This window comes from Prunus avium, chromosome 6, assembly GCF_965620075.1.
Source record: "Prunus avium chromosome 6, drPruAviu1.hap1.1, whole genome shotgun sequence".
In the NCBI taxonomy this organism is placed as follows: domain Eukaryota; kingdom Viridiplantae; phylum Streptophyta; class Magnoliopsida; order Rosales; family Rosaceae; genus Prunus; species Prunus avium.
The window spans coordinates 2,735,762-2,750,587 of record NC_142289.1 but is presented as its reverse complement, the minus strand read 5'-3'; the positions used below and the strand labels follow the sequence as shown (position 1 = coordinate 2,750,587).

At 39.4% G+C, this 14,826-nt stretch overlaps 1 protein-coding gene across 1 annotated transcript; it reads left to right on the top strand.

Annotated features, from left to right (window-relative positions):
• Positions 1-12,356: 12,356 nt before the first annotated feature.
• On the top strand, positions 12,357-13,487 carry LOC110746140 (putative F-box/LRR-repeat/kelch-repeat protein At1g11620). Its single transcript, XM_021946359.2, has one exon. It carries the CDS (start codon positions 12,357-12,359, stop codon positions 13,485-13,487), a length of 1,131 nt encoding a protein of 376 aa, XP_021802051.2.
• The last annotated feature ends 1,339 nt before the right edge of the window (positions 13,488-14,826 follow it).

Genomic DNA, 14,826 nt, shown 5'->3' with positions numbered 1-14,826 from the left:
CCTAATTCTATCGATCCTCCATTCCCACTTTTCCTTTGCTTCTTTCCATTCACTCCTTTTTGGTGAAATCTCTTCAACCAGAGCGCATGGGTCACAGGCTCTTTGGAGTTCCAAGGTTTTCTATACGGCTGGACCTCCTCATGGGGGTGAGGCGCCACCTGCTTTCTTCCTTGGTTTTCAAATTAGAGCTTGCAAAGGAAAAAGAGAATGATGAAGTCGTTTGTCCAATGGGTATTCCTATTGTCTTATGGATTTCCGTTGGTTTTTGAGATGACCTCTGTTTGACTTGGTTCTAGAGCTTTGACAAACTCGATGCTAGATATTTTATTAAGTATTGGGTTGGCTTCCTACTTCCATCAGTCAGCTAAGGTTTCATCAGGCTGCTGGAAATGGCTTATTTGCTTTACCTTTTGACGAGGTGCTAGAGGCTTTAACTGATATGGGGCTTTCCTAAGTGTTGCAGACCCTTAAATATTATTTTAAGGCATTAGGCCACCTCTTCTCTCTCTCTATTGCTTACCCATGTGTTCGGGCTCAAGGAATGGGCCTGAGTTTTCGTGCTCCCAAGCAGCCCAAAAACTTCTATCCCTTGAACCTTCAATGGGCTTTGTGAATACTTGTAACCATCCATACCACAACCTTCTTAGCAAGCCCCGGACATTCGCGTGGCTTGGGCCCACTTAAGCTTGTAGCGTGGCGTGTTGCTTGTTTGCTTGGCGTGGCACGTGTGCAAGCGCATATGACGAACTTTTATGTGCTTTAATTGGGTTTTTTTCTCAATAAGGTATCGCACTGGGCTATGAATATTTTTGGGCCCAACCTTGGATTTTTTGGGCCTCAACATTAGCCCCCTTAATTATTAGGGCCATGAATGAGTGTTGAAATGGGCCGAATAATTAAACTTGACCCAAAAATCAAATTTATAATTGCAGGGTGCCCCTTCTCTTTCCGCATGCACGATGACAGCATGTCATGATGGGCTTTCAACAGTTATTTGCAATTTCCCAAGTACAAACTTCTTCCTCCATTCTTTTCATTTATTATTTTCTTCTTCTTTTCCTTCATCTTTACGCGCACCAAAGTGAATTTCTCTCCATCACTTTTTTCTACTTTCATTTTTCCTTCCTTCAACGAACTCAAAGCGAGAGAGAGAGAGAGAGTGAGATCGAGAAGAACCTCCCTTCTAGAGCCGCTAGGAGAGCTCAAGCCGAACCCGACTCCGTTATCCCCCTTATGAAGAAAACCCACTTGTTGTTGGAAGAGAACTCTTCGTGCAGACTTTTCTTCTAAGAATCCCTGATTTCCCTATTTCTTGGTGCATCTGAGGCTATCCTTTGAGGGGATTAATAAGGTATGCCCTTTTCTCTTGCAATTTCTTGAATCTATTGAGGGGTTTGTTGGGTTCCTCACACCCATGGATTTTGCTCTTCGTTTTGGCAGCCAAGCACCAAACCCCTTTGACCCATTTTGTCATCATTGCAATGAGGGTACTCATGGCGTGGGAGCTAGTAAGGAAGGGCTCGCCTCAGTTTTTGGGGTTTTCTTCTTTTTGATTTCTTTCTTTTGCAAGTTGCTGGAAGAGTGCCAAAGAATTGCGAGAAGAAATCACTGGTATGGACTGCATCCTTTCCTTTTCTCCATTTTTCTTCCCCCTTTTTATCATGTGTTGGCCCTCTTTGTGCTGGTGAAAAGGCTGAACTTTGCACGATGTGCTTTTTCTATGTAGGTGTATACTTCTCTGGCACAGGCAGGGGAAGGTGTTGGAAGCCTGCGTCATATTCCCTACTGATGGAAGCTTTGAGTGTACCAATTTCACAACTTGGCAATTTGGATTTCTATCTTGATTTCTCGGTAAATAGTTCTGCTCCTTTGCTGGAATCGTGAGTCTTTCTTTTGGCTTCGTAGGAATAGACATAGACTGATGTTTGGCATAGGCTCATCTTTCTTGTGAACACATGCTTGATTAACCTTGGGCCTTCGTTTATGTTGTGGGAAATAGAAATGGACGAAATGCATGTTTTGCAATGCTTGAATTTTTTGCATTTTTGAGAGAGAATTTTGCTTGCCATGGGAATTGCTTGTCGATCATGGAACGAGAATTTTGCTGGCCATGGGAATTGCTTGAGAATTTTGCTTGCCAAGGGAATTGCTTGAGAAGTTTGCTTGCCAAGGGCTTGAGTAATAAATTGCACGCTGCTTGGACATTTGCTTAAGTGTTTCCTTTGGCGTGAGCTTGACTTGACATGCTTGGCGTATATTTTGCGTGTGCTACGTTCTTGACCACATTTTTAATTGTTGTTGAACTATATGCGTCAAGAGCATATTCTTGTAACCACATGATTAATACATAGGATTAGATGCTGTTGAAAGCTTGAGGAAAGCACCATTGGTTTCTTTTTATGAGCTTAGAACTTGGACATGGATAACTATTTATTTTTTTGGCTTTATAGGGATAGATATAAACATGTGTATGATGGGTCTGCAAGGATGCTATGTAACTCATAGGGATTTTATTTTTTCGTTTTTGTGTAAAAGGTTACTATGAGGTAAATAGTGTTCAGTTTGTAACACTTGCTTTGTGAAAAAGGGTATGCTGGAATGATTGACAGAGCACGGAATGGGAAATTTGCTTGTCATGAGCTCGAGTAATAGATTGCAAGATGCTGCAAAAATATTTTTTGTTTATGCATTTCGCTTGGCATGAGATAGCTTCCTTTGCTTGGCCTGTAAAGTTCATATGGCTTGCATGCAAGGTCTAAAATATCGGTGGTATCGGAAATATCGGAAGTCTAAAAACACGGAAATGTCGATGGAAATATCGGGATATTATCGGTATCGGTAAAAATTAAATAAAAACCACGGAAATTGTAAGAAAAACTTGAAATTTTTTATTGAAACTTTGCAGGATGTTTATTTAGTCAATTATCTATTAGTTTATCACAAAAAATTGGAAGGAAATGCATTGCATGATGGATTTAACTGATTTAAGTTGATTATATAGTGAGCTGGCAAACATTGTAAGTGTAGAAAATATGTAGTAATTAATGAAAGAAGATTAAACACACCATAATCATTTATATATAATGAATTACTACAATATTTTACACTTTATACATTGCATGGTAAGATACATGAGTGACTTAGTACCACATAGAGTTCCTATGAGGTTCAAAATTTTCACTATCTTCTCATCTCATGTGAAAATTTGTTTCTTGCAAAAAGAATTCAAAACAAAACCATGTATATATTTTAGCATATTTTCACAAAAACATTAGTGATATGGTGGTTAAGGTGTTGAATGAGTAAAATGGTTTTCACAAAAACCATGTATATAAATATTTTTGGGTTTCGTATCGCGATATTATCGGGATATTATCGATAATATCGCGATATATTGCCCAAATCATTCATAAAAATGTTGAAATTATCGTCCCAGATATTATCGGGATAATATCGATATATTGACGATAACACCATGGTTTGTTGCGAAAATATCGGCCCCCCAAAAATCCGATATTATCGGGATAATATCGCCGATAATATCGACATTTAATACCTTGCTTGCATGCTAGTATGGAGATTGCTTGGCTTTAACACAGAGAACTGGCTTTCTGCTTTGCCCTTTTTCAGCATATTCTTTGTTGACAATCCTTGCAGGGATTCATGTAATAAGTCATAATGACCTCTGCGATGAGTGATGGCCTATTTCCCCTTGCACGATGGGCTGAAAAAGAGACGACTACCTTCATCACTTCGAAACACTTGCCAAGACATGATCATAGGCACTCGGTAAGCTTTGGAGGCTACTGTTCGGTTCATTTTTACACATGATTTTTCATGTTATTCACCCACTATTTTGAGTTAGTTCTTGACATTTTATAGTTTTTTACTTCCTTTTTGTGTTTTCTTAGATTTTACCTTGGTTGGGATGAAAATGAGCTAAAAGTGCATTATTAGTTATAAATTCTGTTTTTGTTCATTTTCGTAGGTCAACTTCTTGGCCTGGGATCAACATGCTCTGGTGCTCGGATGAGGTCATGATCTTCATGAGACTTGTTCCAATGGATGTTAACTACAACATATCCAAATTTGAGCTCCATTGGACAAGTATTGCCTATCCAACCAATCCAGCATGTTACCACAGCTCTGGAAATCCGGATTTGGCCAGCTTTTACCTCCTTTGTGTCATCTTAATTTCTTGTTACCATAACTCTTGGTAACAAGGAATTACCTTTGTAAATGAGATATTTTCTGAAGCTTTTGGCATCTTTGTGAAGTCAAAGCTTCATCATGGAAAGGGGACAATGGGCAAAGGCTTTAGAGGAAAGAATGAGTTTTATATTAAAAGTGTGAGCTGGAAATGATGGGCAAAGGAGCAAAGGGAAGTGCAATCTGAAGTGGGAGAGGTTTTGAACGTGGGTAGCCTATCCATTCTAGGATTCTACACATTGAGAGCAGATTTTGGAGAGCTGGGAGCTAGGAGAAAGCCAAGGTGCAGCCAAACAAAGTGGAGAAGAAAGCTTCCACCATTGATGACCTTGAAGCTTTCATCATTTTCTCAAAATCTGTAAACTCTTTCTAATTTTATTTTGAGTTTGTATTTGGAATAAGTATGAGCAACTAAACTCCATAGCTAGGGCTTAGGTTGAAGCCCTAAACATGATTACCTTATTATTTTGATGCTTGAGTGTATGAATTTCTGGATATTGTTGATGAATTCCAATTCACCAAGTTAATCTATCCTTGATGTGTGTTTTTCCTTGGTTGGCCATCTTTGAAAGCATGCTTCTTGAGATTGTTGGGATTATGTGTATCTCCATGTTATCCTGAGCAATAAATGGATGAAGTAAGAATCATCCATGTGAATTGGTTTCTTGAATACCTAATGTAAACACCATGCTATTAGGATTCTTGTGATGTTCATATTCTCTTTGAACTTAATGAGTTTTCCTTGTAATTGAATCGAAGTACGAACCATACCTAGGTTCGGTTATGGGGAGGGCACAAGTATTGTAGCACGAACCATGCACTTTACGTACATTAGAGAGAATCAATGCGTCTTGAGCCACGACCCATGGTCTTGATTGCGAACATCTTCATCAACACATTTAGAGTTCATCACTTGAGTATTCATGAACTTTGGTAGAATTGTTTAGGGTGGATTCCGAAACCCTAGTGTTTGTTACTTGGTACTTTCACATTTTGATAATTCATCTCTGCCTTTCTCATTTAATTTCAAGGTCCATTTACTTTCATGCAATAGAAATAGGTCACTTGAACCAAACCAAACCCCCCCCCCCCCCCCCCCCCAATGTGTGTGTGAGTTGTGTGTTTGATACGTTGTGTGTCTTGTTTACTGAATTCTGTTTATTTTCGTAACTGTTTTGGACTTTTGGTCCGCGTTGTGTTCTTTGTTTTTGTGTGCTGAATCCAACCGTATAAAGAACGTGAATTTTGGACAAATGGTTGGAAAGTTATAGGTCAAACACTGGACAGAGGTCGAAACTGGAAAAATAGAGAAACGAATCTGTCCAAATGGTGATAAAAGGGTGATTGAAAGTGCTGTTTGTGTTTTTCTCTAGTTTTCTTGTATTGTTTCATTTCTTTTACACTTCTTTACTCATTTTTAGTTTCCATTTTGCTTTTGTGGTGTGTCAATTAAGTGTTCTTTACGTACTCAAATTAGAACTTATAGGAAGCCGACAAGTTCTTCGTGGGATCGACCCCGTACTTACATAATCTATACTTCATTAGATTCGTGCACTTGCGGGTATTTTTAATTGGTTGTTTGCACATTAATTTGTGTCCTTTTAGGAATGCAACAGCTACTCTTATTTCCAGGTGCTATATAGAAGAAAGGCATGTTTCCGGTAGTCCCTGGATTATTATTATTATTATTATTATTATTTCAATACCCTTGCAGCATCACTAAGGACTGGCCAGAGTGGTTCGATTGTGAGTGGGCAGACCCAACTACCGAAGATGTTTTGCGAATGATTGAAGGTTGCAAAGGAAACATCATTTTCGACCTTACAACAGTGTGCTGAAAGGGTTTGAGCATGTGTCTTGTTAGGACCTCACGTGGACTTCCCGCTTCATATTTAGAAGAAGTTATCGCACACGCTGTTTTTAGAGCACAAGCTGCTTGTAGCATAAAGATGTATGCCCAATCTCCTGAAGCAAGAGTTGTTGTTAATGCGTTGAGCCTTAAGGAACACGAATTGGAGAGCCAATGCAGCAAGCTACGAGACCTTCTCCTTGACAAATGAGCTACTGATAATGGCGCTTGGTGCATGGTGGAAACATCGAAAGGATCATCTCTCCACGCTTCTTCTGTTCTGTTTTAGTCATGCACCGTGATCTAGTTGAGGTACCCAATTCTCCTTCTTTGCCCCATGATATATATATATTTTTTTTTTAGCAAGGCTATATCTTCCAACACAATCTTTCTCTAACACATATCCTTATTTTGACTTGCAGGTCGCATTTCTTTGTTGTGGGGGGCTGGCTGGCTTGGTGCATAGTAGCTTTTCCTTTTGAAACCACAAGGTGTATCGATCTTTAGCATAGTTGACTGCACTTGGGCTTGAGTTGCACCCCCTCTTTTTTTAGAGCCTAAGGGTCATGTTGTTGGAACCTTGAAACACAGCATTGTTACATACTTTCTGCCGGAACTTTTGATTTAGAATGCTTGAGATATTAAGCTTCGGCTTGTTTTGTACACTTTGCTTGGTTGGAAATGATGGAATACATGAATTGTTGGGGTTTGGAATGCATTGAGATAATGATTTCCAGCTTGTTTTGTACACTTTGCTTGGTTGGAAATAATGAAATGCATGAATTATTGGGTTTTGGAATGCATTGAGATAATGATTTCCAGCTTGTTCTGTACACTTCGCCTGATTGTAAATGATGAAATGCATGAGTTGCTTGAGATTTTAACAGGTTGGATTGTGGAAGGTGCAAGGTATATGTTGCCAATCTTTACAGGATCACAAAAGTGTTTGCCCCATTGCCTCTGTTTACAGGGCTCTCCTTATGTGATATGATTTTTCTTTCACGGCACCACAACACATACACTCTCTTCAAATATTACAAGGACTGGAATGATTTTCCTTGATAGCATGACCTCATTTTTCTTTTTTCTTTTTCAAGATTAACACATGATATTTTTCGTGCATAGTTCTTGTTAATAGCTTGGGATCCCATCTAAGTGGCTTTGCTTAGTATAGTTGCTGCTGAGAGGCTTAGCTTTTTAAAGAAAAGTTTGCTTGTCTATTTTTTTTTTTAAAAGAACATGTTTTGCAAAACAGAAGAAAGTAAAAGTAAGGAAAGAATTCTAAAGGCTTTTTTCTTTTTCCAAAATACTCCATTCTCATTGAAAATATCATCTTACACCTTGGCATGCCATAATGGTGGTGCATTCTAGGAAAGTTACGAAAGCATATGGTGAAAACACATAAGGAGTTCATATTTGAAATAAATTTGAAAAGCCAAAACAAAAGGATAGGTGCAAAAGCAACTGAGCAGTAGTAAGGCTTTGAGCCATTTTTGCATTGATGAATACTCCAATCAAATTAAGCCCCCAAGTATGAAAGAGTCAAGGAGTGTGCATGACTTGCAATAGCATGAAAGCTTGTGGCTTATGTTGGCATGTATTTGGCATGTGTTGTACAAGGCTGCCATGCTCTGCAAAAATATTTAACAGAGTCACAGTTGCTGCTTTACTTGCATGCGGCTCATAACCCAACTAATCAAAGAGTGATTTGTGGCTCATAACTCATCACACTTTCTTCAACCTCTGTGAGGTTATGAGAGGTTACGACAGCTGTCTCCTGATAATCTTGCTGACCAAATGAAGCCCCTAAGTGGTGTTATTCCAGCATGTCTGATGTGAATACTTCGCTGCTGGAACCATCCTTCCATTCATCAGCAAATGGCCATGAGGTGTTATAGCTTGAGGGTTTTGAATATTTACGTCGGTAGGCTTTCTCCATATTTCGGCAAGGCTCCCAAATAGCCTCCAATGGCTTTGGGTCATTCTTCAACGGGTGGCACAATACGTCGTCGTCGAGCAAGTCATCAAAGCATGTAATGACAGCAGCCATCTCCTTTCCCCTTCGTTTTGGCAAGGGGTCTTCGTCAATAGCTTGCCTCTTAAAGGGTAGCTCAAGAGTTCCGTCATGTATCTCGGCATGCAAGATCTTCCTCAAAGTTTGACAAGCGATTGTTGGATGACCCACAAACTAATGATAACGACAGTACCTTAGGTAGCCCCTTTCTTCCATGGTAGGGACCTTATAAGGCCTGGAGGGTTTGATTGCACCATCAACAAACATTGTATCAAGAATGGCATGGAACACTTCATCTTCGCACGGCAGCGGCGGGTACGTCTCCTTGTCTTTTCTTTTGCGTGAATTGTAGTCACTAGATGATTTGTTATCCTCATCTAATGTCTGGTGTGCTTCTTCTTCTTCACTCCTCCAAGCTTCTTGCCCAATCAATTTGACTGACATGCTTGTTTTTCTTACTACTTCCAGCAACCGAGAAAATTGGCTGATGCTAATATTTTCCAGATAAACTCTGTTATCTGCCACGATATTACTGACGCAAATTTCGACAAGCGATTCTTCATCTTTCTCATCATAGCAGTCTAGAGCTAGGTCCCGGAATCGGCGCATGAAGTCCACAGGGTCTTCCCCATGCTTTTGGCAGGTGTTGTTGAGTTGAGTCGTAGTGACTCTTTCCTCATGCTGGAAGTACTTCTTATAGAACCTGCCTGTCAAATCTTCCCATGAGCAAATAGAGCCTGGTGCCAATGTCGTGTACCACGTATAAGCACGGTCGGTAAGACTTTTTGAAAACTCCCAGAGAAGGAGGTTATGATCACCTGCGTGTCGTCCCAAAGCGTCAATGAAGCGGTTGACATGCTCTTTCGAGCTTCCTTTCCTTCCGTCGAAAAGGAAAAAGCTTGGTGCTTCATAGCCTTTGGGGTATGGCTGCTGGAGTAGGCTTGATGGATATGGTGGCTGAGGGACATACTTCCAATCTTCCTGGCTTTGGCTTAGTTTCTTCTCTAGCATGGCGATGACATCTTCGTGGGTGACAAAAGATGGCATCTTTTGTTCAAAACCCATTCCAGCAGCGGCAGACTCCTCTTGGGGTGGTCTTTCATTTTCTTTGCTTTGCTTGGAAACTGAGCTTTTTAGCTATTTGATTGTGTCCACAATCTTCCTCTGGGTTTCTCCCATAGCATGAATGGCTGCAACGAGGTCTGTGAGGGTGAAAGCTCATTCACTTGCATGTTCTTCTTCTTTATGAGAGGCATTTTGCCTTGACTCCCAGTCACTGCGGTCCGGCCCGTCTTGGGAAGCCATGGAATTGCTTCTGGTCTTCTTCTTTGGAGGCATTGGTGAAGATGGCAGCTTGGTCCCCAACAGAGTCACCAATTTATATAGAGGTCTTTTTCTTCCAGCAACCAGATGAATGGGCTTGGGCTACTGTAAAGGATGAACATATGAGATTGCCCCTATATCTGAGTTCGAAAACAGGGCTCCAAGAGAGTTTTGAAAGGAGTAGTGACAACCTTAGAAAACACCTTGGATTCTTTCCACCAATACACTAGACGAACCTGACAAAACTAGTGACAGTATGGCTTGGCTTGAGGAGCTTGTGGCATGGGAGCTAAGCCTTCACAAGTTTAGCAATCTGAGAGAGAGACAAAAGCTTGAGTTTCTTATGGAAACAAATGTTCAGGGCAAGGGGGAGAGAGACTTGAAGGGATTTTGACTAAGGAAGAGAGGGAGAGATGGAAATAGAGAATGGGGTGTCTTGAGCAATTTCCCAATCGCTTGACAAAGCTTGGTCGCGCTCTGGATGATGGGTTTTGCTGGGTAGAGAAAGCTCCCTTTTATAGGCGCTTAGAACCCTAATTCTATCGATCCTCCATCTCACTTTTCCTTTTCTTCTTTCCATTCACTCCTTTTTGGTGAAATCTCTTCAACTAGAGCGCATGGGTCACAGGCTCTTTAGAGTTCCAAGGTTTTCTATACAGCTAGACCTCCCCATGGGGGTGAGGCGCCACCTGCTTTCTTCCTTGGTTTTCCAATTAGAGCTTGCAGAGGAAAAAGAGAATGGATGAAGTCATTTGTCCAATGGGTATTCCTCTTGTCCTATGGATTTCCGTTGGTTTTTGAGATGACCTCTGTTTGACTTGGTTCTAGAGCTTTGACAATGGCTAAACTCGATGCTAGATATTTCATTAAGTACTGGGCTGGGCTTTTCCTAAGGCATTGGGTCGTTGGCTTCCTACTTCCAGCAGTCAGCTAAGGTTTCGTCAGGCTACTAGAAATGGCTTATTTGCTTTTACCTTTTGACGAAGTGCTAGAGGCTTTAACTGATATGGGGCTTTCCTAAGTGTTGCAGACCCTTAAATATTATTTTAAGGCATTAGGCCACCTCTTCTCTCTCTCTATTGCTTACCCATGTGTTCGGGCTCAAGGAATGGGCTTGAGTTTTCGTGCTCCCAAGCAGCCCAAAAACTTCTATCCCTTGAACCTTCAATGGACCTTGTGAATACTTGTAACCATCCATATCACAACCTTCTCAGCAAGCCCCGAACATTCGCGTGGCTTGGGCCCACTTAAGCTTGTAGCATGGCGTATTGCTTGTTTGCTTGGCGTGGCACGTGTGCAAGCGCAAATGACGAACTTTTATGTGCTTTAATCGGGTTTTTTCTCAATAAAGTATCGCACTGGGCTAGGAATATTTTTGGGCCCAACTTTGGATTTTTTGGGCCTCAACACAAATATGATTTCTAATATTTAAAGCTACAGTGAAATTTGAGTATAATATAGAAGGAAAAAAGAAGGTAAACTAGTTTTACAAATATCTAAAAGAAAAACAAGAAAATTCCGAAGACTAGTATAATACAGAAAGAAAAGTCCTTGGATAAATTAATTCGTTATTAGATATAGATTGACATGTATAGATATCCAAAACGATACCTCTTAGAAGAGCTTGGCGGATTCGCTCAAGGTCGGGAATGCTGGGTTCATACATGATGATTCAGCTACAACGGCTTGAAATATTTTGGTGCTTAGCATTCACAAAGAGCTTCCTAAATCACCTCCTTAGCTAAAATTTAAGGAGGAATTGAAAAAAACCACCTTCAACCATGCTCCCTATTCGGTTCCTAAAATAAGGAGACATTTAGGAGCTCCTAAATCTGAGGAGAGAGAAAGGACTACTAGTGACTCCCTATAATTAAATGTTTCTTTATTTAATATTATTTTAAGCATTTATTTAAAGCAAACTATTTTTCATTGTTGCTTTTGTGTCTACACTTTATTCAAAAATTGAATTAAAAAAACAGTAAAAACATTTATGACTCTTTAAACTAGAGAGTATGGTTGGAGTTGAAATTTTATAGAGAGCTCCTAAAATAGCTTTATAGTATTTTTAGCTAAATTTTAACTAAAAAATAGAGAGCATGATTGTGGATGAGTTTGAGTTTTGGGTTTCGGGAGAGAGAAAAGTTGACGAAGAGAGGGAGGGAAAAAACTTGCCTGCACCGGGGATAGGACAACAGTCCTATCCCCCTCCAATCGCAGCCCGCCACGTGACCAACTTTGTCAAAAAAATGGGCACGTGTCGGACTGTGATTGGAGGGGGATAGGACTGTTGTCCTATCCCCGGTGCATGCAAGTGTTTCTCGAGAGGGAGGGAGAGAGAAAGTCTGGATCAATCAATTTTCTATGGATCAAATTAACGAATGTTGATGCTTCCCCCCAATTTGAGTACTATATATCAAAGAAAACAGCCTTTTTCTTTTGGTATCACTGGAAAAGTTGTCTTCACATAATTTCCTGGATTACCTAGAAATGTTCATTGGGACTGGTAAATGATAATGATTAAAATAAAATGGTACCATAATGTATATTTTGTTTTTCTTTTTTCTGCATTTTTAGGAAAACTTTAGGTTTCTTTACATTGTTGATCATTCTTGTCATGTGGTGGTGCTTTATTCTAGGACGCCAAATTACTTGGTCACTGTATTATCCATTCAATAACGTTCAGCCCTGAAATGCAGTTCTTTCTTCCTTTTTTTTTTCCTTTTTTATTTTGGAGGTGATAAATATTCTAATTTGACATGACTGTTTCACAGAGCTCTATATTTTATCGTTTGACGCACAAGAACATTCATTTAATTCTGTTGGAAATTTCATTCCTTTCCATTGGCCATTGCCAACCTCAAAAGTGAGTTATTCGACTTTCTGCAAAAAATGAAAGCATCCTAACTTGGTTTCATTACAATTTACATTCTAATTTCTAACTTGCTTTCATTATGATTCAGGATGGCATTCACACTACGTAAGAAAGAAATCTTGATCGACATCCTACAAAGACTACCTGCAAAATCCCTCGTTCGGTTTCTTTGTACATGCAAGTCATGGACTGATTTGATTGGAAGCTCGAGGTTTGTTAGCACACACCTTCACAGGAATGTCACAAAGCATGCCCATGTCTATCTACTCTGCCTCCACCACCCAAATTTTGAACGAAACGAGGACCCTGATGACCCATATGTTGAACAAGAATTTCAATGGTCTCTTTTTTCCAATGAAACATTTGAGGAGTGCTCCAATTTAAGCCATCCCTTAGGGAGCACAGAACATTATGTGATATATGGCTCAAGCAATAGTTTAGTTTGCATTTCGGATGAGATATTGAATTTCGATAGTCCTATACACATATGGAACCCATCGGTTAGGAAACTTAGAACCACTCCAATCAGCACCAATATTAACATTAAATTTAGCCATATGGCTCTGCAATTCGGGTTCCACCCCGGGGTTAATGACTACAAGGCTGTAAGGATGATGCGTACCAACAAAAATTCCTTCGCAGTTGAGGTTTATAGTCTTAAAACAGACTGCTGGAAGATGATTGAAGCAATTCCTCCTTGGTTAAAATGCACTTGGCAGCATCTTAAGGGTACATTGTATAATGGAGTAGCATACCACATAATTCAGAAAGGCCCTATATTCAGCATTATGTCGTTTGATTCAGGCAGTGAAGAATTCGAAGAATTCATAGCACCAGATGCCCTTTGCAGTTCATGGGGGTTATGCATTGACGTTTACAAGGAACAAATTTGCTTGCTTCTTAAGTTTTATTCTTGTGAGTTGGAAGGCATGAAGAAAATTGACTTATGGGTTCTGCAAGAAAAACGGTGGAAACAATTGAGTCCTTTCATTTTTTCTTTGGATTACAATTATCGTACAATCGGGATTAGTATAGATAATAGACTCTTAATGCTAAGAACAGATTACAATAGGGGCATATCAAATTTGCATTTGTATGATTACGATTTCAAGCAAGTTCTTGATACGGGAATTAAGTTGGCCGTCATGAAATATGGCGAAATCGAATTCTTGTATTCAACTTCTTACATAGAAAGTTTGGTTTTACTCAATAATTATTAAACATATGTATGTGTCAAGTAGATTCCGAGCCTCTGTATTTAGTATTTAGTATTTGTGCATTTATACGCATTTAAGATAATATTAACCACTTGATTAATCTAATGGATTTTAAATTAGTCCACATCAATATAACTGTATTATACATAAACTCCCGCGTTGCACCTTATCTTATCACGTTTCCATCTTACTGCGTCAATGCCTATGCTTTCACATTGGTTTGTTTGGATCAATTGATATTTTGTTCCAACAAAAAGAAAAAAAGAGAATTGATACCTCTTTGTTTTCTATGTTCTTAGTATTTAACCAGAATCATATTCTATAACCATAAAATTGAGAAACAAAGAATATTTAAATGACTGGTTTTGTTGGTTGGCTAGGTTTGATTTAATTTTTTACCATGGGTTTGTCTTCATCTTTCTCTTGGGTTTGTTTTAATTTTTTCTTGAGTTAGATTTGATGTATTTTCTGTTTGTGGGTTTGATTATTTGTTTTTTTTATTTCTGCAATTTGATTATGAGTTTGATATTGCAAAAGCGTAGAAAAGGGGATTTGACGGGGAAAGGAGGAAGACTGTGGCGTGGATTTGTTCAATTGCTGCAAAAGAAAAAAAAAATTAAGATAGTGGCAGATAATAGGAAGCATAAGTGATTGGGTTATCTTTGGAATTAAATGTTGCAAACACATAAAGTATCGTACTGGGCCGAAAACTTATTTGGGCCCAATCCTGGATTTTTTGGGCCTGAACAACAAGCAGATGCAAAACATGGAAAATACAAATAAATTCAACAAGACACAAGGGATTTATACTAACTCGGCATATAGGCACGTCCAGTTCGAAAAGTGCGAGGAAATCTTAACAACGAACAAAACGAGATTTCATAGGAGTTAACACTCTCATCACACAAGGAAATTATATAGTTCAACTCCCACACAACCAAATCCCAACTACACCCAATCACTCACTCTCAGGTACAAATGAGCCAAGAACAAATATCAGATTCTTGCTCACAAAGAATAGACCTAAAAAGAACTATTACAAAGAAGTATAAACTACTACAAACATAAGGGACCAAATAGAATAACCAACCCAGAAGTCTAACTAATGTGCAACACTAAGAGAAAGTTGCATCAACCTACACAAATGGAAAGAGAGGCACTCTCTCACAAATTGGTTGTTCTCTCAACACCTTGAGTAGACAAAGAGAACCTCACCTCACTCTCCCACAAGGGATGGAACCCACCAAAGTCAGATAAGAGCTTCCTCTTCAAATAGGTGGTTGCCTTTATTCTCTTCCAAACTTGGTGCACCATCACACTTTTAGCATAAGCGAAGAGTCTT

Coding starts and splice junctions, on each gene's coding strand:
- LOC110746140 (XM_021946359.2), top strand. CDS start 12,357: ATGGCATTCACACTACGTAAGAAAGAAATCTTGATCGACATCCTACAA.